Genomic DNA, 26,184 nt, shown 5'->3' with positions numbered 1-26,184 from the left:
TCATTGAGAACTTTTCAGTGATATAATGTAAGTGGTACTTATTGTCATTCGTTCTGGAATTATAGCCAAATGAAATTTTAATTAATGGAATATTTATAACTTACAAAGGGAAGGCACACATTGGTTCAAATTTGACTTCATTTCCTTTTTTTTAACTTTTTTTTTAATTTAAATATATTGATTTATTAATAATTATTAATCTCTGATTGTAAAAAAATTACAATAAATAATAATTTAATAATAACAATAAAAATAAAATATATGTAAAAAAATCAAAAGTTATTAGTGAAATAAAATTTTATGTCCTTTAAAAATGTGATGTGTAATTTAATAGGTGTACAAGAAAGTCATGTGGTATCCACATCAGCTTTTTTATTTTTAGTATCAGAACTCAAAATATTGAAAAATACAAAATACCACATATCCAAAGTTATAATACTTTTACTTATTGTAATATTCTATACTATAATGACCTGGCATGAGTAAATTTTAATAAAAGCACTTTTTTTATAGTAATGAGCAAATGCACACATATGTTGTTTTCTGATATTGAGAAATTACATCATTTTATTGTATTAACAGTCTTTATTTTAAAATAGTATGATATGTATGAATTGACCACTGTAGCAGGAAGGACATAATCTCCCAATTTTATAATAGAGATGGAAGAGAAAAAGAATCAGAAGAAATTTTTTAACCTCATGACTCTATCATGTATCCATGACTGTATCATGACAAAGAGGATGCATAATTTAAATTGTCACTAACCATTAAGAATTTTGTCACTTTTTACATGAGTGTGTTAGTACATAACAAATTGTTCTAATTTATCAAATATTGACTTTTATGTTTTTTTTTTAATATCATTTTACATGAGGCATATCATAGGTAGGAATAGTTTTCAACAAATGTAAAAATTCATAAGCGTAAACATAATGTTCATCATTTTCCTTAGTAGAGCTCATGCAAATGCCAGGGAAGTTCAGTAAATACCATGTCCAGTAATTTTTTTTATTATTTTTTAAGTTTATTACATAAGGGAAAGCAGGCTGTCATGGTTATGTGTTTTATTACTAATTTATACTACATTACATTTCCATTCTTTACAGAAATATTTTAAATAAAAATTTAATTATTTTATGTTTATTTAACTAATTCATTTACACATAAAGCCAATCATCTGTTTAATTTACAGAACAGTAAATCAAACTAACAAAACATAGAATCAGTCACTTCCATTATTTTTACTGCATAAAGCTTTTTAAGATCCTTTATTAGTAACAAGAAAGAAGCACATTACAAAAGCATAAATTGTAATAAATAAGTCACATTAATAGACAAATGAATAGAGTGGAATTTATTTATTTGTATTTTTTTTGCTAATGCTAATAAAAATTAAAAAATACAAAATCAACAGTCATGAATAATAAAAATTAGCTTTAGTATGTTTTCATGAGTAAAAGTGACACAGTTTTATTGAAATAATATTAATGCTTAAAATTCTGCTAATTAGTTGTAGGAAAAAATTTTACAAGTCTTCCTCTTCCTTATCCAGCTTTTTCTGGAGCCTTAGTCTTCGCTTCTTGCTTAAAAACTTCTTCTTCTTCTTCTTCTTTCTCCTCTTTTTCTTTTTAGCTCCGGCTTCTCCACTTTTTTGTACTTCAGAACTACTACTGCTGCTACTCTTAGAACTACTAGCTTGAAGCTTAAACGGACCTTTCTTTAGTAAAAACGCTTGTTTAGGATACCATTCGCTCACTACAGTTACATAATCTGTTTTTCTGAACTGCCAGTATGTATTATTATCCCTGACAATAGTAACACTGAAACAAACATATGATTATTGCTAATTTACTTTGGTAAAATAATTGATTTATTTTCACTTAAGTAAATAAAAAAAATTTATTTATATTAACCTATATTATTGTTATTAAGTTAAAATAATAGAATCTATGTTATTTTATATATGCAAACTAAAAATTAATCAGTAGGTTTGGTACTACATAATTATAACCCAAAAATGTATTTATTTATAATAATGTAAATATCTCAAAAAATTAAATGAGATGGCCTAAAATGTTTCTCATTTCAAATCAATATTCAATCTCATTTAAAACTGATATAAAAATGTTTCTTTTAAGAAACATTTTATATCAGTAAGTGTGTGAATACAATATAGCACATACCTAAACTAAATCAAACTTGCAAATTCTTGTTAGGTTACGATAAATAAAATTAATATTTCTAGTCATTGAAGTATTGAAAATTATGATTAGAAATGACAAAACCCATGCCACAGAAAAATTTAGAATTAGAAAAATAGAATAATCATAAATTAATTACATAAGATAATATAGTGGTTTTGTTATTGATTTTTTTTTTTTTCAGAGAAGAAACACCGAATGAATAAATGGAATCATTCCAGTGGTCTTTTGTAACAACCAACCAAACCAAATTTTATAAATAGGACAATTTTTACAACTTGCTTCAAAACATTTTTAATCTTCTACTTTTCATTTTCAGAGACTGAATACAGTAACAGTAATGATTTTAAACATTTTGAATAAATGATTAAAATATTTTATTTACAAAATTTGGTTCGGTTTGACTTTTAAGAAGTTTACAGTTTTAAATAATTTTTGTTACCAACTGTCATGTTCAAAACATGGCAAACAACATCGGTTGATTCAAAAAGGACCTCACAACTTTAAAAGCACATAACAATTTATTGAGTTAATATACAGATTCAATTGAGGTCTTATTTCATAGAAAAAACATGAAGTTTGTCATACAAATTCTTTGGTTCAATATAGCTTCCATTTGTAGTGCAATATATATCCCATCTTTAGATGATTTCATTCCAGACTGTAGCCAGCAAGTCAAGCACCTCTGCAGCGTTAATTAGTTAGACATATAACACGAACTAGGGCGGTTGAGTTTGTGTAGGTGCTGACAATTTATCTATAGTTCGGTTTTCTTTGTTTGTTTTTGAAAACGTATCTTTACAGTATACATTAGTAAGGGATTGGGTTTTGTTTTTGTATAGTTTTACGTGATTGGTGCATATATGTTATTTATTTGTGATTTTTTGGTTGTATGGGTAGCCTTTATGGTTATCTAGGCCACTCGTATAAGTAGTAGTTGTGACTAGGGCTGACTTGTACAGTCAGTCTTATTTATGTTTAGTTCAGTTTAAATCGTTCAGTTTAATTATTACTTATTTTGGTGTTTATTATAAGTTGTTGTTGTTGTTGTTGTTGTTGTTTATTAGCAACTACTTGGCAACTGTTCTGTTTAGTTGTTTCTTATTGGTTGCCATCTTTGTTTACTTGCGTTTCTATTGGTAGTTATTTTGTTAAGGTGTTTCGCCATTGGTTGTTGTTTATTTACGAACATCAGTGTGCGTTTTGTGTTTAGGATACGATTTATGTTGTGTTTGTGATTTCAGAAATGTCTGAGACTGAAGGGAAGGGAGACTGAAGGTAAGTACAGGCGAGCTGAACCTCACAAGGAGATTACGGAAACGCTTAAGGTTAGGCTCGACGACTTTTTATCCTCTTCTGGGGATGAGAAGTCACGAGCAAGTGCTTCTGGTCCTTCGTGGGCTGGAAAGAATAAAGATCACTTAATGATTGAGAAGTTTTCTGAAGGTAATGGGAGGGCTGAAGGTTCAGTTCCATTAGTACAGGTATTTGAAGAGAAATACGACTTCTTAATTCAATTTTTGGAAAACCCAAGAAATACTAAGGCTAATGTGCGAGATAAGATTCTCCCTAAGATCAGGAAACTCAAACCAAACCCATTGTTGAGGCCTTGGCTCAAGGGAATATAAAATTGGCTGAGGTGGGAGAGGTTGTGTGGGAGATAGTTTCTGCCCTCCCATGGTTCCACAGCAGGGGTTGCTTCAGCATAAACAGTACACAGAGGTGCTGAAAGAGAGGTGTGAGGCTAGTCCGTCCTGAAAGCTGCCAGAGGTTGTGTTCATCAACCTAATGGAAGAGGCAACTACCAAGACAACTAAGGAGGTGAAGGACGAGTTTCAGGTTGTTCTTTGACAAAAGAGGCAGAACCTGGAATTTGTAATATTAGAGAGAGGACAAAGGGTTTAGTCGTCATTGCTGATGACAAAGAAACTGTACAGGTCATTTCTGACTGCTTTAAAGTCAGGAAGTCTGACATGAAAATCAACCCTAAAGGCAAGAGGCGTCCTAAAGTGATTCTCTAAGACATAGATCGACAACTGTCTGAGGAAGAATTAATGGGTCTCATTAGGGAGCAGAATACTCAGATGGATGAGGCTACATTCAAGTCTGAGTGTTGATTATTATTTAAATCAGGTAGGTGTGGATGGTGGAGTTTGATTTTCTTCTGTGGCTGAGGTTGCCCAGCAGGAATTGCATCGTGGGTTATGCTGACGATGGACTCTGCTGGTGGAAAGAAGCACACGGACGGAGGTTGAACTTCTAGCCAGTTAAGCTTGCAGGGTGCTTGAGCTGTGGGGTCAACAACACAAGATGATGTTTAGCCCGGAAAAGACCACGATAATGCTCCTCAAAGACCTTTTGGCAGTGCGTCGGCGAGTCCGTATTTTGATGACAGGCCAGTGTATAAAGTATGTTCAGGTTCAAAAGCACCTCGGGGTGTTTCTTGATGGGAAACTGCAATTTAAAAATGAATGTGCTGCAAACTTTCATGAGGATTTTCACCACCCCATATTTGGCAGTTGAGGTGTTCACCTTGTCATTGATGTGAAATGGTGGCTCAACACTAAAAATTACATTGTCTAATAATCTATCGTTGTCTGCAACCTCCTCTATGAATCATGAGACCTTGCCGTTGGTGAGGGGGCTTGAGTGCTCAGGGATACAGAGTAGCTGGACCGAAGGTGCAACCATATCGGAGAGGTATCTGTTGAGAGCCAGACTAAGGAATGATTCCTGAAAGAGGGCAGCAGCTCTTTCAGTAGTTGTTAGGGGCGTGAGTCACAATGACTTAAACGGCCATATCAACATCACTCAGTCCTCTGAGTACTGCGCAGCTGAAAGCAATGGAAAACTACAGCTGTTTTTTTTTTTCCAAGAAAATGTGGCTCTCTGCATTTTCAAAAGCAATAATGGAGGCGCCTTCCTTGGTAAAATATTCCGGAGGTAAAATAGTCCCCCGTTCGGATCTCCGGGTGGGGACTACTAAGGAAGGGGTCACCAGAAAAGTAAAAAACAACATTCTACGAGTCGGAGCGTGGAATGTTAGAAGCTTAAAAAAGGTTGGTAGGCTAGAGAATTTAAAAAGGGAAATGGATAGAGTAAACGTGGATATAGTAGGAATTAGTGAAGTTCGGTGGGAAGAGGAAGGCGACTTTTGGTCGGGTGACTTTAGAGTAATTAACTCAGCGTCAAATAATGGGCAGGCAGGAGTAGGTTTCGTGATGAACAAGAAAATAGGGAGGAGAGTGGAGTATTTCAAGACGCATAGCGATAGAGTCATTGTAATAAGGATAAATTCAAAACCTAAACCGACAACGATTGTTAACGTCTATATGCCTACAAGCGCCCATGATGATGATGAGATAGAATGTGTATACGAAGAGATTGATGAAGCAATTAAACACGTAAAAGGAGATGAAAATTTAATAATAGTTGGAGATTGGAATGCAAGCATTGGAAAAGGCAAGGAAGGAAATATAGTGGGTGAATACGGGCTGGGCAAAAGGAATGAAAGAGGGGACCGACTTATAGAGTTTTGCACGAAGTATAATTTAGTAATTGCCAACACCCAATTTAAAAATCATAATAGAAGAATATACACTTGGAAAAAGCCAGGCGATACTGCAAGGTATCAGATAGATTATGTCATGGTTAAGCAAAGATTTAGAAATCAACTCGTGGACTGCAAAACTTACCCTGGAGCAGACATTGATAGCGACCATAATTTGGTGATAATGAAATGTAGATTGGGGTTTAAAAACCTGAAGAAAAGGTGTCAGATGAATCGGTGGAATTTAGAGAAGCTTGAGGAAGAGGAGGTAAAGAAGATTTTTGAGGAGGACATCGCAAGAGGTCTGAGTAAAAAAGATAAGGTAGAAAATGTAGAAGAAGAATGGGAGAATGTTAAAAAGGAAATTCTTAAATCAGCAGAAGCAAACTTAGGCGGAATAAAGAGAACTGGTAGAAAACCGTGGGTTTCAGACGATATATTGCAGCTGATGGATGAACGTAGAAAATATAAGAATGCTAGTGATGAAGAAAGTAAAAGGAACTATCGGCAATTAAGAAATGCTATAAATAGGAAGTGCAAACTGGCGAAAGAAGAGTGGATTAAAGAAAAGTGTTCAGAAGTGGAAAGAGAAATGAACATTGGTAAAATAGACGGAGCATACAGGAAAGTTAAGGAAAATTTTGGGGTACATAAATTAAAATCTAATAATGTGTTAAACAAAGATGGTACACCTATATATAATACGAAAGGTAAAGTCGATAGATGGGTGGAATATATTGAAGAGTTATACGGAGGAAATGAATTAGAAAATGGTTTTATAGAGGAAGAAGAGGAAGTTGAGGAGGATGAAATGGGAGAAACAATACTGAGATCTGAATTTAAGAGAGCATTAAAAGATTTAAATGGCAGAAAGGCTCCTGGAATAGACGGAATACCTGTAGAATTACTGCGCAGTGCAGGGGAGGAGGCGATTGATAGATTATACAAACTGGTGTGTAATATTTATGAAAAAGGGGAATTTCCATCAGACTTCAAAAAAAGTGTTATAGTAATGATACCAAAGAAATCAGGGGCAGATAAATGTGAAGAATACAGAACAATTAGTTTAACTAGTCATGCATCAAAAATCTTAACTAGAATTCTATACAGAAGAATTGAGAGGAGAGTGGAGGAAGTGTTAGGAGAAGACCAATTTGGTTTCAGGAAAAGTATAGGGACAAGGGAAGCAATTTTAGGCCTCAGATTAATAGTAGAAGGAAGATTAAAGAAAAACAAACCAACATACTTGGCGTTTATAGACCTAGAAAAGGCATTCGATAACGTAGACTGGAATAAAATGTTCAGCATTTAAAAAAAATTAGGGTTCAAATACAGAGATAGAAGAACAATTGCTAACATGTACAGGAACCAAACAGCAACAGTAGCAATTGAAGAACATAAGAAAGAAGCCATAATAAGAAAGGGAGTCCGACAAGGATGTTCCCTATCTCCGTTACTTTTTAATCTTTACATGGAACTAGCAGTTAATGATGTTAAAGAACAATTTAGATTCGGAGTAACAGTACAAGGTGAAAAGATAAAGATGCTACGATTTGCTGATGATATAGTATTTCTAGCCGAGAATAAAAAGGATTTAGAAGAAACAATGAACGGCATAGATGAAGTCCTATGCAAGAACTATCACATGAAAATAAACAAGAACAAAACAAAAGTAATGAAATGTAGTAGAAATAACAAAGATGGACCACTGAATGTGAAAATAGGAGGAGAAAAGATTATGGAGGTAGAAGAATTTTGTTATTTGGGAAGTAGAATTACTAAAGATGGACGAAGCAGGAGCGATATAAAATGCCGAATAGCACAAGCTAAACGAGCCTTCAGTAAGAAATATAAGTTCTTTACATCAAAAATTAATTTAAATGTCAGGAAAAGATTTTTGAAAGTGTATGTTTGGAGTGTCGCTTTATATGGAAGTGAAACTTGGACAATCGGAGTATCTGAGAAGAAAAGATTAGAAGCTTTTGAAATGTGGTGAGGTATTGCGGCAAATAGATGAAGAAAGAAGCATTTGGAAAAATATACTTAAAAGAAGAGACAGACTTATAGGCCACATACTAAGGCATCCTGGAATAGTCGCTTTAATTTTGGAAGGACAGGTAGAAGGGAAAAATTGTGTAGGCAGGCCACGTTTGGAATATGTAAAACAAATTGTTAGGGATGTAGGATGTAGAGGGTATACTGAAATGAAACGAGTAGCACTAGATAGGGAATCTTGGAGAGCTGCATCAAACCAGTCAAATGACTGAAGACAAAAAAAAAAAAAAGTCTGCAATTCTCTCCATCATTTCCACACAAAACTGCAGCCAAGCAACTTGACTGTCATCTGTAGTGTGTTAAACCACAGTTACTTTGTATGGCTTTCAAGTACAATTGCTTATATAATACACATCAAACAGTTGTTTGTGAAATGCCAGTCTCATTTGACAGAGTTGATTTTGTCAGACTACGTGCAATGCTTTCTTTGAGTTGTTCCATAGGCGTCCTGGTGATTTTGTATATTAAACAGAACAACTTGTTTTAACGAAACAAAGGTTTGCTGTCTTTAGGTATATTATGTTTTTTTTAATAGGTATACTTTAAATATTCTTAGGAATACCAAGAGTAAATTTTATTCCTACTATGAGACTCCCTACCATACTCTCTATGAAAATTATGTTTAACTGCAGTTGCTGACTGTTAATCATGAAACCAAAACACACAGCAAGCATGTCCTACACTAATAAATGTATCCAATTTTAACAACACTATTGACAGTGCGAATTTGGTACTAATGAACTATGTGAGTCAAAACTTGATGTATTTTGTTATGAAATGAGACCTCAACTGAATCTGTAAGTTATCTAAATCAATTTTTATATCCTTTTAAAGTTCAGAAGTTCTCTTTGAATCACCCATTATAATAAACAATATTTCTATATAATAAAATGCTGTGTTTGCCATCTGCATTTACATAGATGCAACTTAGAAATTAAACTAAGTTTTCTCTTGATAGGTGTAAAATAAAGGACATTACACAAAAATGAGTTTGAACCATTTAGAGTACATAACTCTAGTTATGTACTCTAAATGGTTACTCTAGTTACTCTAAATGGTTCATAACTAGTACATCTAGTACATACTAGTAACAGCAAAGTACATAACTAGAGTTATGTACTCTAAATGTCCATTTATAGAACAACTTAGAGTAATAACTGGAAACTAACAAACAAATATTAAGTTTGAAACATCTCAAGATAATGAAAAAAAGTAAGGAATCTAGAAATATTAGTAAAAAAGAGTTGCAGTGAATAGAATTTCTTATTATAAATTTTATGAGCAGATTTGGTACAGTGCATCAAGTTCAATTTTAACTTTTTTTGACAATCCTCATGTAGAGTAGCCAGAATAAAACTTGATTAATCCACAATTTTTATTTTATTTTCTAACACTTTAAACCAATTTCTACACTTCATTAAAATCATTTAGAATCCACATACTACTCACTTGTGATAAACTAATTTTAGAGTAAAATTCTGTATATCACCATTATAATGAATTCCAAAAATTTTTTTATTAATTTTTCTTGAAATAATAATTATATATATATATATATATATATATATATATATATACATAATTAAAAATGGAAAATGTGTATATCCTTTCATTGATTTAATATTAATATTATTAATTAATGTATTACTAATACTATTATTGAAGAATTATTTTTAAAATAAAAACTGTATATAACTAAAATAACAAAATATTAAATGACTGGATAATTCAATCTTTATTTAATGTGATTTTACAGTGCAATAAAAATAGTGAAGAATAAGTGTTCAATTAGTTTATTATGAAGATAGTGAAGTTTATTCATCAAAAACAATTTAATATGTAACACCGTTTTAATTGTACATGATTTTGTCAAATTATGATAAAAAATTTGTTTTTCTACCATTTTTTTCTTTGCTCATTCAAATTCTGATATTTTCATATTCACAAACTTGTATGCATTAACAAAAAAATACTTTTTTTTTATAAAAATGAGGTCAGAAACTAAAAATCAGTTAATTTTTTTCAACATTTATTGCAAACCTCAACAATTTTTGTAACTAATAAAATCTTTTCATTTTCTTGAATTAACATTTTATTTATTTATGTACATTAGGATTAATCCATCACCTTTTATAAAATGTGTTTTATTTTTTTATTTGTTACTTTTTTGTTTGTTTTTACTTCATTTGAACCAAAACAAATTGTTATGCATAAAAAAGAAAAATTTTTTTTAATAGTGCACATATATCCATATTTTTATACACACTAATGTATGTATGTATGCATCTTATTTATTATAAATTACAATATACATATATATATATATATATATATATATATATATATATATATATATCATAATGTGCATTTTCCAACTTTCTACTATTTTTCCCATTTCTTAGCTGAGTTAAATTTCCATTTTAAATTCTTTGTGTGTAATATTTATCATGAAGACATCATCATTCAAAAGTAAATTTTTTATCTTGTGCCCATCTAAGATATTTAGACAATGAAAGTGCAATTTTAACAGATTTAGCTCAGAGCTAAAACTTAACTAGCAAGCACTACAACCTTCCCAACTGAAAAAATTTATATGAAGAAAAAAAATTTATTTCTGATAAGAATATATTCTCCTATAAAAAATATTCCCTGAAAATGTATATAAACTAACTAAATACCCTTATTTTTTTAACAAACTACTTAATCCACATGTAAGACAAATGTTAGATGAGATATTTTTACTTGAATGACCAGTTTAAATGTGTGAAATTCTCTTTGTCTGTAAATCAATTGTAATTATCATATAATAACTAAAACCAAATATTACTTCAGAAATAAAATTAAAACAGCTGTTATTTTGATCTTCAAACATTTAAGAGTATTAGAAGAATACACTTTAAAATAGCAAATAGTTTTATACTGTCTGTTTTTACTTAGAATACATTCACAAATCACACAAAAAAAATTTTTTTTTAAATAGTTAAGCAGCCAGTTTGAGTTGAGTGGGAGTTTCCATTGTGATCAGACGTACTTTTGTGCGCTCTGTGTTATACTGGTTATTTTTCAGGTCAACGGTTTTTATATTGATTTGCAGAAATGGGAATCTCTGGTGGAGAATTTTCGGAACTGTTATAATATATTTTTAATTTTTTGGATACGGACTGACCTTTTTGCCAAGTTATTTGAAAGACTTCTGGTAGCACATCTTGCAGAAGAAGTGGTGTGAAGCTAGCCTCAGTCCGAATCAGTTCGGCTTTAGGAAAGGGATCTCCACTGCTAGTGCGATCGCACGGGTAATGAAGCTGGTGGAACGTGGCGCATGCAGAAGATTCCGCGGTGGTGATGTTGGACGTAAAAATTGCATTCAACTCACTGCCATTTCCATGTGCACTAGTGGCCCTTGAGAGGAGAGAAGTGAGGCCTTTTTAAGAGTAGTGCAAGATTATTTCACCAACAGGATGTTCGTAACTGGAGAGGGTGCTGGTAGAGTGACAGTGCTGGTCAAATGTAGAGTACTGCAGGGGTCAGTGATCGGACCTCTATTATGTAATGTAGCGTATGATAAGGTGCTAAATTTTGAGTATCTGGAGGGGGTGTCAATCACTGGCTTTGCTGATGATCTGTCGTTGGTGGTGGCTGCTAAGACGAAGGAGGAGGTTGTTAAGAAAGGTGATGTGGCAATTGGGCTTGTCGATCGGAAGGGGTCTCTCTTTGGCTGCAGAGAAAACCAAGGTCGTAGTTATGGCTGGTAGACGGAAGTTGCAACCTACTGGATTTACAGTGAGAGGGTTGTCTATCGAGCCGGTTAGTCAATCCAAGTACTTAGGTGTTTGGCTTGACAGAAGGCGCTCTTTCAGACCACACCAAGAGGAAGTGCTTTTTCAAGGCCGAGCGAACAGTGGCTGCAGTCCTTCGGCTTATGAGTAGGATGGGCAGGTTGCACACATCTAAAAGAAGAGTACTTGTTTCGGTGGTGCAGTTTGTGGTGTTATATGCTATTCCCGTGTGGTTTATGTACGGGAACAGCAAAATTTTGAGGTAGCAAAAATTGGAGCATCTGCAGCGTAAACTAGCTGTAGGCGTGTAGTGCTTATCGGACTGTGGCTAGACAGGCGATTTTGTGGTTGTGTCTATTCCTCCAATGCAGTTGTTGGCAGAGGAGGCCGTGGAGAGAGTCGCAGGGAAAGCCAAGGGTCTTGCTCGCATGGATTGGCTGAACAAGTGGCAGCGGGGGTGGGATGGTGTCAGGCCGGACAGTTGGACTAAAAGGTTGATCCCTCAGGTGGAACCATGGGTCGGAAGGAAATATGATGAGTTGAGCTTTGAGCTCACACATTTTCTTACCGGCTACGATAGTTAGAATGAGAATCTGAACCGGATGCTTAGGCGTGCTTCTGACCGGTGCATTTATTGTGAAGAGGTAGATTCTGTGAAGGTGTACAAGGTGAGATTGGGACATAATAAGCGCTATGGTGAGCAGAATGTGTCGTAAATTCACGGAGGAGGAAGATGATCGCGATTTGGGGTAGATTAGGATGGGTGGACAGCCTTGTTCAGGAGGGGTGGTGATGCTCTGGATCCCACTTCGATGAGTGATCGGGGGACTTCTGCGGTCAATAGGATAAAAAGAAAATACTAGAGTCCCGGGTGAAGAGACCTCTAAGGGGCCTGCCACTTGGAGGAAAGGCAATGAAGAGAAGACCCAGTCCCAGCTGACCAGGTGGTACCCTGTGCTTGGAACGGCATAACCGGGCCCAGCATGGTCGCCCAGGAAGTTTGAGGATATGGCACTCCTAGAAGTGAGTAATACTATCAGATCAGAGTGCCGGTCCTAGGGGAAGAGTAGAAAAAAAAGAAAAAAAAAAGTTAAGCAGCCAGTTTGGACCGACTAAAAAAGACGTGCCTAAGAGAGAAGCACTCACAGCCAGGGAGAAAAATGTTTGACTTCTGTAAATCCAAAGCTTGTATACTTTTCGCCATTCTGCATAAAACTTTGTTTGATGAAAAATTTTTCAAAGCAATGGATTGTGAAGGCCAAGCATTTTCATAGCTTAAGAGCAAGTTTCCCCAGGATAAGTGAGGCAAAAAATCAAAAGCTAATGAAGGATTTGAACATTGAGAGGAGTTTAAATGGATCTGAGAAAGAAGCTTGGGCATCATTTCAAAATATTGTTAAATCATTCCTGGGCAAAAAGAACTTGTAGAATTTGTAATGAACTTGATGAAAACTATAAAAAAAACTGGGATGCAATATATTTTTAAAAATACTCATGTTATATTCACATTTGATCTTTTTTTTTTTACCTAACCTTGATGATATAAGTGATACAAGATGAATGCTTTCATCAGAATATAATAATGATGAAAACCCTACCCGGGAAAACAGAGCTTGAATATGGTTGCCAGTTTCTGCTTGAGACTATAAAGGGACATTTCAGAGGCTGAACACGGAAGAAAAAAAGAAATGTAGGTATTAGGTAAGATAATATCTTACTCTAGGCTATGTAATTCTTTAAAAAAATAGATTTTCTTTAAATCTATTTTTCTAATAAAACCCTGTCCTCCATTCAGTTTTGGTTTGCAGATTTCATATCAGCACAAAAAATACCTTACTGAACAGATAATTTTTTTTTTTATGTTTTATATTATTCTAATTAATTAATTCTGTTTTATTTACTGTAGAAATCATCTTCAAAAGTATTTTTGTTTTTTTGGTTAGCCCACAGTTATTTCAACTGCATTTCATGCGGCTATATTTTATTTGAAGTTGACTAAGTATTCTTGTTTTAAAAAGTTGCTACTTTTAACTTGAGTAAAATTATTTTTACATTAAATGAGTGTATACACACACACACGCACACACACACACACACACGCGCGCGCGCGCGCGCGCATATGCACACACACAGAGTTAATCAGGCAAAGAGAAAAATACAGTTCTTTTCTATTTATAAAACTGATAAAAAACATTTAAATTTACTTACAAGAAACTAACATCTCCAATCAAGTGTGTTGGTGCAACCCACTGAACTGTGTAAGAAGTTAAGTTTTCACTACCTTTGTAGACTAATGTGTTCTAAAAGTACATACAAAATTTTATGTAAAAACCAACATGATGAAAATCTATACAATCATTCAGTACAAAAATAAATACTTTTTATAACAATAATATCTATTAATAGTAAAGTTCTGCAGAACTGCATAACATGTATCATTTTCTCATTCTCATTATCTTTGGTTCCACTTTACTGAAGAGCTTAAATCTCATTCGTCCTAGATTAGCAGTTCTTAAATTTATATCCCATGTACTTTTCATTTTTTATATGAGAAAAATCAGTTTTATATGCACCTAAAAATCATGCATGTCTTTCCAGTTTCTAAAACTGCCATCAGAAACTGCAACAACAATGCCTATTGTTGATGAACAATACCTGCACACAAATGAAAATGTTGAGTACTTAAAAAACATCCATTATGTTTTAAATTTCGGTTCAGTTTGACAAAAAAGATTATTTTTATATCTACAAATCACATGGTCTGCCATGTATTTTGAATAACAAAATTTTCAAATAACATTAGTTATGAATCTATTAGGCTCAGTTTCTTCATTAAGAAATGTAACCAGTTGTAAAAAACAACATAATACTTCGTTTAAACAATACTTTATTATTTAGGACTATTTTTTGCAAATAAATTCTGAATAAAATTTATTTATTTTTTAACAATTAGCATTCAACCTCTTATGTAGAATTATTCTTTTATGATAATGAGGATTATAAGGAAATGAAAAATGTTACTGTGTTGATAATTGAAACCAGGTCTAGATGACCCACCGGGTTGGTCTAGTGGTGAATGTGTCTTCCCAAATCAGCTGATTTGGAAGTCGAGAGTTCCAGCGTTCAAGTCCTAGTAAAGCCAGCTATTTTTACACGGACTTGAATACTAGATCGTGGATACCGGTGTTCTTTGGTGGTTGGGTTTCAATTAACCACACATCTCAGGTATGGTCGAACTGAGAATGTACAAGACTACACTTCATTCACACTCATACATATCATCCTAATTTTCAATTAATATTAAATAATCAGATGTTTCACCAAATCTACTACATAAACATTATGTAATACCTATTAAATTACATTCACACATTTTTAAAAGTACATAAAATCTTATTTCACTAATAATTTTTCCATTTTTTTTATTAATATTGCATTATTATTTATTGTAAATTTTTTTTACAATCACAGGTTAATAATTATTAAATCAATTTACTAAAATTAAATAAAAAAAAATTTTAAAAGAAAGCAAAAGGATTAAGATCAAAATATTTCATTAATTACAATTTTAATTTAGATTGCAATCAAAAAAGGAGGTAGACAACAGATGTTACAACAGTGTTAAAACCAAAATTTCAACATCCTATGGCTAATCGTTTTTGAGTTATGCGAGATACATACGTACAGACGTCACGCTGAAACTAGTCAAAATGGATTCAGGGATGGTCAAAATGTATATTTTCGTTGAAATATGAAAACCGAAATGTTTCGTAATCATAATACTTCTTTACTTTGTACAAGGAAGTAAAAAACAAATTAATAATTTAACATAAATTAAAAGGAAATCTGAAGTAAAAAATAATATTCTAAATAGGATGAAACATTGTCAAACACTACTCCTCAAAATTCTACTCACAACAGTTGATCTAGAAACCAACAATTTCATCAAGACACCAACTAATGGTCAGTTATATTACTGAAGAGGAAGTTGAGGAGGATGAAATGGGAGAAACAATACTGAGATCTGAATTTAAGAGAGCATTAAAAGATTTAAATGGCAGAAAAGCTCCTGGAATAGACGGAATACCTGTAGAACTACTGCGCAGTGCAGGTGAGGAAGCGATTGATAGATTATACAAACTGGTGTGTAATATTTATGAAAATGGGGAATTTCCATCAGACTTCAAAAAAAGTGTTATAGTTATGATACCAAAGAAAGCAGGGGCAGATAAATGTGAAGAATACAGAACAATTAGTTTAACTAGTCATGCATCAAAAATCTTAACTAGAATTTTATACAGAAGAATTGAGAGGAGAGTGGAAGAAGTGTTAGGAGAAGACCAATTTGGTTTCAGGAAAAGTATAGGGACAAGGGAAGCAATTTTAGGCCTCAGATTAATAGTAGAAGGAAGATTAAAGAAAAACAAACCAACATACTTGGCGTTTATAGACCTAGAAAAGGCTTTCGATAACGTAGACTGGAATAAAATGTTCAGCATTTTAAAAAAATTAGGGTTCAAATACAGAGATAGAAGAACAATTGCTAACATGTACAGGAACCAAACAGCAACAATAACAATTGAAGAACATAAGAAAGAAGCCCTAATAAGAAAGGGAGTCCGACAAGGATGTTCCCTATCGCCGTTACTTTTTAATCTTTACATGGAACTAGCAGTTAATGAGGTTAAAGAACAATTTAGATTCGGAGTAACAGTACAAGGTGAAAAGATAAAGATGCTACGATTTGCTGATGATATAGTAATTCTAGCCGAGAGTAAAAAGGATTTAGAAGAAACAATGAACGGTATAGATGAAGTCCTACGCAAAAACTATCGCATGAAAATAAACAAGAACAAAACAAAAGTAATGAAATGTAGTAGAAATAACAAAGATGGACCGCTGAATGTGAAAATAGGAGGAGAAAAGATTATGGAGGTAGAAGAATTTTGTTATTTGGGAAGTAAAATTACTAAAGATGGACGAAGCAGGAGCGATATAAAATGCCGAGTAGCACAAGCTAAACGAGCCTTCAGTAAGAAATATAATTTGTTTACATCAAAAATAAATTTAAATGTCAGGAAAAGATTTTTGAAAGTGTATGTTTGGAGTGTCGCTTTATATGGAAGTGAATCTTGGACAATCGGAGTATCTGAGAAAAAAAGATTAGAAGCTTTTGAAATGTGGTGCTATAGGAGAATGTTAAAAATCAGATGGGTGGATAAAGTGACAAATGAAGAGGTATTGCGGCAAATAGGTGAAGAAAGTAGCATTTGGAAAAATATAGCTAAAAGAAGAGACAGACTTATAGGCCACATACTAAGGCATCCTGGAATAGTCGCTTTAATATTGGAAGGACAGGTAGAAGGGAAAAATTGTGTAGGCAGGCCACGTTTGGAGTATGTAAAACAAATTGTTGGGGATGTAGGATGTAGAGGGTATACTGAAATGAAACGACTAGCTCTAGATAGGGAATCTTGGAGAGCTGCATCAAACCAGTCAAATGACTGAAGACAAAAAAAAAAAATATTACTGAACAGTAGACTGTACATTCCAGCTGGCAAATGAATAATAACAAAGCTATAGTTTGAAAATAAACATTTGAAATGTGTTATATGTCAAAGCACATCATTTGGAATAGAGGATGAGCTGATGAGAAAAAAAGTCTTTAAAAGAAAGCTCTTCAAGAACAAAGGTTATCTAGTATTAACAACTTACAAGACTTTAAAAGTAGTGAGCTAAAAAATAAATACAAACTGGAAAACACATATAATCCATGTAACAGGAAGTCTTAAGAAAATATGCATTCTTGTATTTATTTTTTATAATAATCTTTTAATTTCTATAATCTTTTTTTTTTGTAGCTAACTTAACACATTTCATTTCTTTGATTGAAATGGATTCAATGATAATCTTTCCAATCTCATTATCTATAGTAGTAGGACTAAACCTGGTGACAAGTAAGACTTTCTTTTTAGGTTTTACTAGGTGAATGTTTTTGTTACCATTACCAACTATAACCTTTTTCTTATTGATTTTTATTTCTTTATAACCATGTGATATCATTTGATATTACTTATCCAATCCGTATCATGTATTCATTCATTCTATCCATTTCTTATTCATTTCTAAATCATTACTTGCCTCCTTCTACTATATTCAACAGGATCAATCAATTCACCTTCATTATACTCATTAGTTTCCTGTAAAACACTTAGCAAAGAATCAACACTTTGATCAGTCCTGTTTTCTTTCACATCAACCAACTTTTTCTTATTTTCAAAGGATTTTCTTGACCTTGTCCTAGTATTCATTTCACTGTAGCTTCAATATATTATCATTAGTAATTTGTGTCATCAATCTGTGGGAAATCTGTGGCATTTAAGTGGTTAGTTTAGTCTGTTGGTATATTTCCAATCAGTAATTTTTTCAAACTAGATATGTTGTCAAGAAGTAGAGATGTGTTATTTTTCACATCAGTCATTAATTCATATATTCTGTCAACAGACATTTTTGTAAATATAATCGTATTCAGGGTTCTGTGTCAGCCATCTTTGTGTAAAAGTTGGTGTTTTTTTTTTTCATTGTTATTATGAATCCAAGAAGTAGTAAGTTTGAAAGTTTTGTCAAAGATGAATTGGATGAGGAATATGACAATGATGGTAATGCCAGTTATGATGAAGATATTTTAAAAATCCAGTCTGATAGAGAAGATGAAATTTCATGTTCTAGTGATGAGGACAATATTCCAACACCTCGTGGTGCATCAGTATTAGGAAAGGATGGATATAGATGGAGCACCGATCCGCCAGTTCGAAGCCGAACTCCTAAAAGAAACATAGTTGTTTGTCTACCTGGAAATGTTGGTCAGGCAAAAGATATTACCACTGAAGAAGGGGCTTGTGGTGGTTTGCTTCCACCAGATAATAAGTTCCATAGTAAGTTATACATATGATGAAATTAAAAAACAGAAAGAACATTACGCTTGTGTACAGTGGTATATTGGAGAGACTAATGAAAGTGAAATTTATGCATTAATTGGTCTATTGTACATTGCTGGGTCGTTAAAATGTGGTCTCAGTACAAGTGAAATATTGTCGCGTGAGTTCGGTAATCCTATATTTCATTACATTATGACTGAAACGTATTTTCGATTTTTGATGAACTGTTTACGTTTTGATGATAAGGAAACTCGAAACAAAAATGATAATTTTGCTCCATTCAGATCAATTTGGGAAAACTTTAGGTCAAACTGTAAAGCCAATTCGCAACATGAATATTGCACACTACATGAAATGCTTCTTGGTTTTCAGAGGAACTGAAAATTTTGGGTTTATATGAGACCATAACCTGATAAATATGGTTTTAAAATTTTTAGTTGGTGTGATTCAAAAACATTCTACATGGTTGATGCCTTGCCTTATAGGTAAAAATCATCCAACTGAAAAATTAACACCAACCAAAGTTGTTCAAGAATTGACAATGTGTATTCATGTCTCTGATTGTAATATTACCATCAGCAATTATTTTATTCTACAAGTAGCAGAAGAAATGCTAAATCATAATAAAACTGTTGTCAGTACATTATGAGGTAATAAAAGACAGATTCCACAATCGTTTTTACCATCTAGAAAGACTGAAGTTGGATCTTCAAAATTTACTTTTGACTGGCAGAAAACTGTAGTTTCTTACAGCTCAAAAAACGGAAAAGCTGTAATACTGCTGCCAACTTTTCATTCTGACAAAACTGTGCTTGAACCAAGTGGAAAATCAGAAGTAGTTCACTTCTATAATAAAACAAAAACCGGGGTTGATTCTCATGACCAACTGCTTCATACCTATACTGTTTATCGTAAAACTAGAAGATGGCCATTGAGATACTTTTTTGGTATGCTAGATACTGCCGATGTGAATGCTACTTCTATCTCAATAAGGTCATCCCGTTAAAAGAGCAGCATTTTTGAAAAAGCTTGGTAAACAACTGGCTTATGTATATATTAAAGAACGACTAAATAAACCTCTACCAACGGGACTGAAGTCAGGTATAATAAAGTCACTTGTTACCAAAGAAAAAACAGAAGTTTCGGAAACAAGAGAAAAACAAGGAAAATGTTCGATTTGCCCAAGAAATAAAGATAGGAAGACAAAATTGTTCTGTTTCACATGTAAAAATAAAGTCGGTACTGAACATAAAAGAGACGTTTGTATTAAATGTTTAAAAAAATAATTTTTTTTAGTGTCAAATGAAAATTATAAGGTTATAAGTATTTTTAAATAATAGGTAAATTTAAAAATCAATAAGTTTATTAATAAAGTATGTTTTTTTAATAATTTGGGAACTTTCTTTATTAAATGCTTCCAGGGTGCACACGCACCCTGCTTTGCATACATGTATGTCAACTTTACCTTTGCATTCCAGGGTTATAGTGAATTCTGTATTATTGTTACAATGAATAAAATATTTCTTTTATTTATGATATTTTTTCTTTAATTTATTGTAACCTACTTTTTATTGTAAAAAGTTGGTCACCTTAATAACAAGAGAAATTATAAAGTTATTCTTAAAATATTGTCAGACTTGTTTTAAAAAAGCATGTACAGTCTAAAAAGGAAGTTGTTAAGTGGTATTCAACAAGATTAACGTGTGCAGACAGGTTGATCTCATTGACTACCAGACCTGTCCAGATGGAGAGTACAAATTTATCTTGAATTAGCAAGACCACTTAAACAAATTTGTAAGTCTTCATGCACTGAAAAGTAAAACAGCTTCTGTAGTTGCGTCTAGTAGATATCTCTTTCTTTCTTATTTTTCCCTGTTTAGCCTCTGGGAATTACCATTCAGATATTACTTCATAGGATGAATGAGGATGATATGTATGAGTATAAGTGAAGTGTAGTCTTGCACAGTCTCAGGTCGACCATTCCTGAGATGTTTGGTTAATTGAAACCCAACCACCAAAAAACACTGGTATCCATGACCTAGTATTCAAATCCGTACAAAAGTAACTGCCTTTACTAGGACTTGAACGCTGGAACTCTCAACAATTCAGCTGATTTGGGAAGACACATTCACCACTAGACTAACCTGGTGGGTTGTCTAGTAGATACCTAGTATATATCTAGTAGTACCATCTAGTAGATATATTTTGCATTTCTGGGGCACTTTGGTTTTGGAGTCCAACAGCTGAAAAATTGTTAGTAGCATTGTAGAAGAGTTGAAATTTGCCTGGCCAGGAATAAAAATTGTCCATGATAAGCCCTGACATTCCGAAAGCCAAGAAAGTGTAGGGAGCAAATCGTGATGTACGAGTAGATGATTTGATTGTAGCTTGAATGGAGGATAATATAACGAACCACTGGACTGAACGTTTGCAATTTTGTCAACTAAAAACAAATAAAAGGTTTCATGCAGGTGTTAAAAAAACACCATTAGAAGTAATGTTTGGCAAAAAACTAAACTAGGACTGAGTTCTGACTTCAATCTGCATATCACAATTAGGGAGATTGAATATATCTGGCTAACATATATAAAAACTCACAACACAAACTGTTGAAAGTTTAAACAGTGAGGAAGATTTAGAAAAGCATCATTGAATTCCATTGAAATTTTACATGAATCATAGGATGCTACTATTGTAAATGAAGATTTATTTAATGACATGGTAAACAAAAATGATGAAGAACAGTTAAATAAAATACAAAAATTGAAAATAATGAGTTGAATGCGAATGTTGCTTTAGTTGAACAACATAACATAGATTATTATGCTACTGATAATTTTGCAGATACTGAAAAAGACTATTCAAAATTCATTTCTGAAATCAAAGTCAGTATTTAGAGAAATCAAAATTTGGCCGTTCTGGACTACAAAAACAGGCTAACAGAATGAAAATGATATGTGAGAAAAAATTTCCTCCAATACCAGTTGGAACCATTGTTACTGTATATCCTTTATATTCTGTATATCCTTTCTTAGACAAGGGTAAGGGAGACCATAGAAATTTAATTGAAGTAATTATGGAAGTTACTACAGATAATTATTAGAAAATTGGGACGGCAAATAGAATTTCAAAACAATTATTTTCTAAAAATCAAATATCATCCAGCAAATCAAGCCAACTTTTGATTGAAGAGGTTTCACATCACTTAGACATTTAATCAGGATTTGGAGGTCAGGGGTTTACTAGACCTAACTGTTCGATGAAATGTTGTAACAGGTATTAATATCAAAAGTGTTGAAGTGTAACTCAAAATGTCACAAATTTTAGACCGTAGTAATAAATTATTAAATGAGAAATCTAATAATTAGAAATTGTTTAAAAAATATTTTCGCAATTTTTTTTTGTTTTTAAATAAATGAATTTTTTTAATTACTATCTTTTACTGTAATTATAATATTATTAACTTAGCTTAATTAAAAATTATAATAAACATTTATTATTATCACCTCATTTTGTGATATATATTAAAGTTGGTGCTATAAAGCGAAATCCATTTTGAACTTTGTACGAATGGGTATCTACATTGTCAGCATTGCACAGAAATTCCAAAGCCCACAAAAATGAGTAATTTCAGACTTTGTACCAACAGGAACAAAGAAAATGATAGCAGGAACAAAATGATAGTACTACAAGTGCAGTGCTATCATTGACCAAGAGATATTGTGCAATGTCGATATTGTACAATTTCAGGCTTTGCTCATAACATACTCATATGTATTTATATACATATATAATAATATTTATAAGAATGATGATGATGATAATCAAATAAATAATTTATTATTAACAAAAATTAGACATAAACAGCTAATGATAGTTATTAAAATAATGAAATTTTGATACTACTTAAAACGCTAAGGATGTTGTAACAAAGTTGAAAAGAATTTTGTCATAAAAAATTACCATTAACAAGTAAGAGCAAATTTTTAAACATTTAAAAAGTTTCATGAGGTTGATCTTCTATCTTCAGGGAATGTTTGTTCATCTTTAAAAAAATAGTGAATATAATATGCTAATTATGTAGGAATTGGAACACAAGAAAAATATAATCTCAAAAGAAATCTAGTTTTTAGCTATCCATTAAGAAAAGAAGCTCTTTTGTTAATAAGCTCCAATTTATTATATATAATAAAAAAGCAAGATATTCAAAATTTTAATTAGTTAAAAAGTAATTCATACCTCTTCATGTTCATCTTCATCACCACAATCATAAAGAGTAGTATTTTCCTGCTCCACGAATTTGCCAACTATCATAATTTCTGATGGATAACAATACCTTCCCTGCAATATAATTCCAGTAAATTTGTGTAGTTTTTCACTTGTTATTGTTATATTCATTACATCTCCCATATTAACATATGAATCATTTGCATAAGCGTGAATGATACAAAAATCATTTCTAGGTGGAGCTTTCATGTCGTCTGGAAAAAAGATCTCATCTGGATCAAGCTGATAACATAACTGATCTGAACCTTTTAGTGCAGTCACCTGAACTGGTAGAATGATCATAAAATGAATTACTGTCACACTGAATGTAATTATCTGCAACCGAAAAAAAAGTTTTATTTCGGAAATTGAAAACAAACAATATAACATATTAATAAAAATTATTCTGTAATTATGTAAAATATAAAGATAAAATGTTGAATTTTTTATTTACACTGAACATATTTCCAATATGATGTCTTGAATATCTTTGTTTCATGATATCTTGACTGCTATCTTTAGAAAATTATTCTATTGACTAATTCAGTCCACACATCAATTGAAATTGACTGAACCATTAGTTAAATAAATCTGTGTTACGAGTAGTTAAAAAAGGCTTTATTTTATTTTAGGTTCATAATTGTGTATTTTCAGCAAAAAAGACAAGAAACCAAAAAAAAAGGAAAAGCTGTTTCTTATTCAAATGACACAAACCTATAAAAACCTAAAAAAATTAATACTAAATGTTGACTGTATTCCAGTTTTTGATTATATTCTAACCAAAAGACAAGTTTAGTTATTCTAACTAAAAAAAGACAAGTTTGGTTGATTTTGATCAAAGACAATAAAAATATTAAGATAAATTTAATAAGATGGTAATAACTTTTATTTACATGATAATTGTAATTATTCAGATATTCAAGTTGAGAGCGATATTAGATATATTACATTGAAACAATTTGTATTAAGTTACCAAGTTGTTTTCCTGATAAGAGCTCTCAAAAGCATATAGATAAAGCAGTTCTGTTGAGAGTTTATGATGACATTATGTACCTAGATGCATAGAGTCATAATATATGGATCAACTGCTGGAAAAATCATTAGTAAATACAGTGCTTCTCTTACAAAAGCAATGACTAAGAATCAATTTAAGCATAAGGTTTAAAGAATTATGGAGAGAAAGTTTTAAAATAATAATTTGTTTTAATTAATTGACAATTTATTTTGTGCATGTGTATAATGTTATTAATTTTGTCTGAGAAATAAATACCCCTCTGAAATCTAGTTTTAAAAATTGTGGTTCTCTAAATTGCTGTAATAGTAACATAAATTTTTAAAAACAATTTAGAGAACGCTTTCATTAACAACTCACTTTTTTAACAAATTATGACATAATTAAAACGTTTAAAGTAGTAGTAAGAAAGTTTTTGACAGCTGGTACAATATAAACAAATTTAAAAAAAACATTAATGAAGAATAGAAAAATTGTTTAAAAATGTTCTTTTGCAGAGGTTATATTTTTTAAGCAAATGTTAGATCTGTAGTAAATTTGTGTTAGTAAATTTTCATCGCTACATTGAGTAAGTTAATTGCTATAAATTAAGGAAATAGTCATATTTGTTTAACTTCATGTGACATGACTATATGTACATGTATTTTTAGTAAAGATGTCTTTTACACCTTTATTTATAAAGATGTAAACTGTAACACATGCTATAAATTATGTAACTATTTAATGTAGCTTTAAAGTTACATACAACAATAATGAAAACATACTACAATGTAAGTGTTATGTCTTGTCAATATTTGGAAAAACTTGTATGATTTTTAATATTGATAATAAATAAATAGATTTTAATCCTATCAGGACAATCATACTTAATCCTGATTGAAAACTTAGATGTATCATAATATTTACTGAGGTTCAGCAACCTTTTTGTAGCAAAAAGCCATTTTCTCTAGGAATTACTCACTCTAGATGATTTTACCTCAGTAATTAATAGAAAAAATTAAAATTCATAAATTCTGTAGCAATATCTGAGAAAAACATCTTTTAAATTTTGAATAGGTCCTTCAACTTCAATCTGCTCAAAATATTTTTTTCTGATTTTCTTGAGTTTATTTTCACAAAAAATGTTAAAGAATACAAACAAAAAGAAAGAGAATTTTGATGACATTTGCAGGAAATACTTTTCAAAAATTTAATAAAAATCTCTTCCCAGTAGCATACAAGAATTGATGAACAGGTCAGCATCCAGGTAAATCAGCAGGTTATGAATTATTATGTGTTGTATGACATCATAATTCATTGTGTAATACTTTTGTGTTTTATTTTCATCAGTAAAAAATAATTTGTACTTACTGATAGAGGTTTAAAATTTCTTGTAACTTCAAGTTTCATTGCCCATTAATACCTCAAACTTAATAAAGTTTACTGAATTGTGAAATCCAAATTTGTTAGCTAATTAATTTTAATTGGTAATAAGAAAATGAATAAATCATTACTGACTATTAAATTCTTCTGAAAATTATTGAATTGTCATTATTACTTTTAAATTAAATGATTCAAGAAAATATAAATGTATAATTAATCATATTTATAATTGTAAAGGAATGAAAACGTATTTAATCATTAATTTTTGTTATATAACATTGAAATAATAGAAATTAATCAGATTGTTTTGTACTTAAATAAGATAACATGAACAAGATAAAAGATAACCCAGTTGAAATTTAAAAAACTAATCAAACATCTTGTTTCCTACATTTTACAATGAAACTTGTTTTTGGTCAGATATTACATTTACAACTGCAACATTATCTTTCATATCCCATTAAAGGGTTTATATGTATTTGATCATTTGTAGTATTTTACAGTTGCTGCTATTCATTTATAGTTTTATTATTCATTTTATCATTTATTATTATTGCTGTTTATTTAATATTGCAAAATAAAATTCCAGTTTTTGAATACTTCAATTATTTTAAATGATTTTTTTTTATTGTGATGTCATTTATTAATCTGGTTATAACTTTCAAACTTGTTGATGAAAACTCTTCCACATTATTATTGCTTAGTCGGAACCTCTTTCTGAGGTCCTCATGTATGATATACTCTTTCATTAGATGCTTAACTGTAAATGTTTTATTAGAAACATGGCACATTGGTCTTTCTTTGCCAGTTAACAAATATGAATCTATTATTCGCATTTGACCGATTCTAAGTCTGGTCACAGCCAATTGTTCTCGGTGAGTCAACTTCACGTCGCTTTTCCATTTATACGAACAAGTTTTAACCGAGTTTAATTTTGTATTTAATCTTCTCCAATCAGTATTCCATCTGTTTCTTATTCTGTTAGATAATTTTTAACATCTGCCACCCGTACAGGAATTAT

At 31.7% G+C, this 26,184-nt stretch overlaps 1 protein-coding gene across 1 annotated transcript; it reads right to left on the bottom strand.

Annotated features, from left to right (window-relative positions):
• Window positions 1-547: 547 nt before the first annotated feature.
• On the bottom strand, window positions 548-25,374 carry LOC142320598 (uncharacterized). Its single transcript, XM_075358574.1, has 4 exons — window positions 25,152-25,374; window positions 22,763-23,125; window positions 13,794-13,885; window positions 548-1,823 (listed from the first exon to the last, which is right to left on the bottom strand). Exons 1-4 carry the CDS (start codon window positions 25,188-25,190, stop codon window positions 1,529-1,531), a joined length of 789 nt encoding a protein of 262 aa, XP_075214689.1. The 5' UTR covers window positions 25,191-25,374; the 3' UTR covers window positions 548-1,528.
• Window positions 25,375-26,184: the final 810 nt, after the last annotated feature.

The sequence above is a fragment of the Lycorma delicatula genome, chromosome 2 (genome assembly GCF_047948215.1).
Source record: "Lycorma delicatula isolate Av1 chromosome 2, ASM4794821v1, whole genome shotgun sequence".
NCBI lineage: Eukaryota > Metazoa > Arthropoda > Insecta > Hemiptera > Fulgoridae > Lycorma > Lycorma delicatula.
This window is presented reverse-complemented; position numbering and strand designations above follow the sequence as displayed.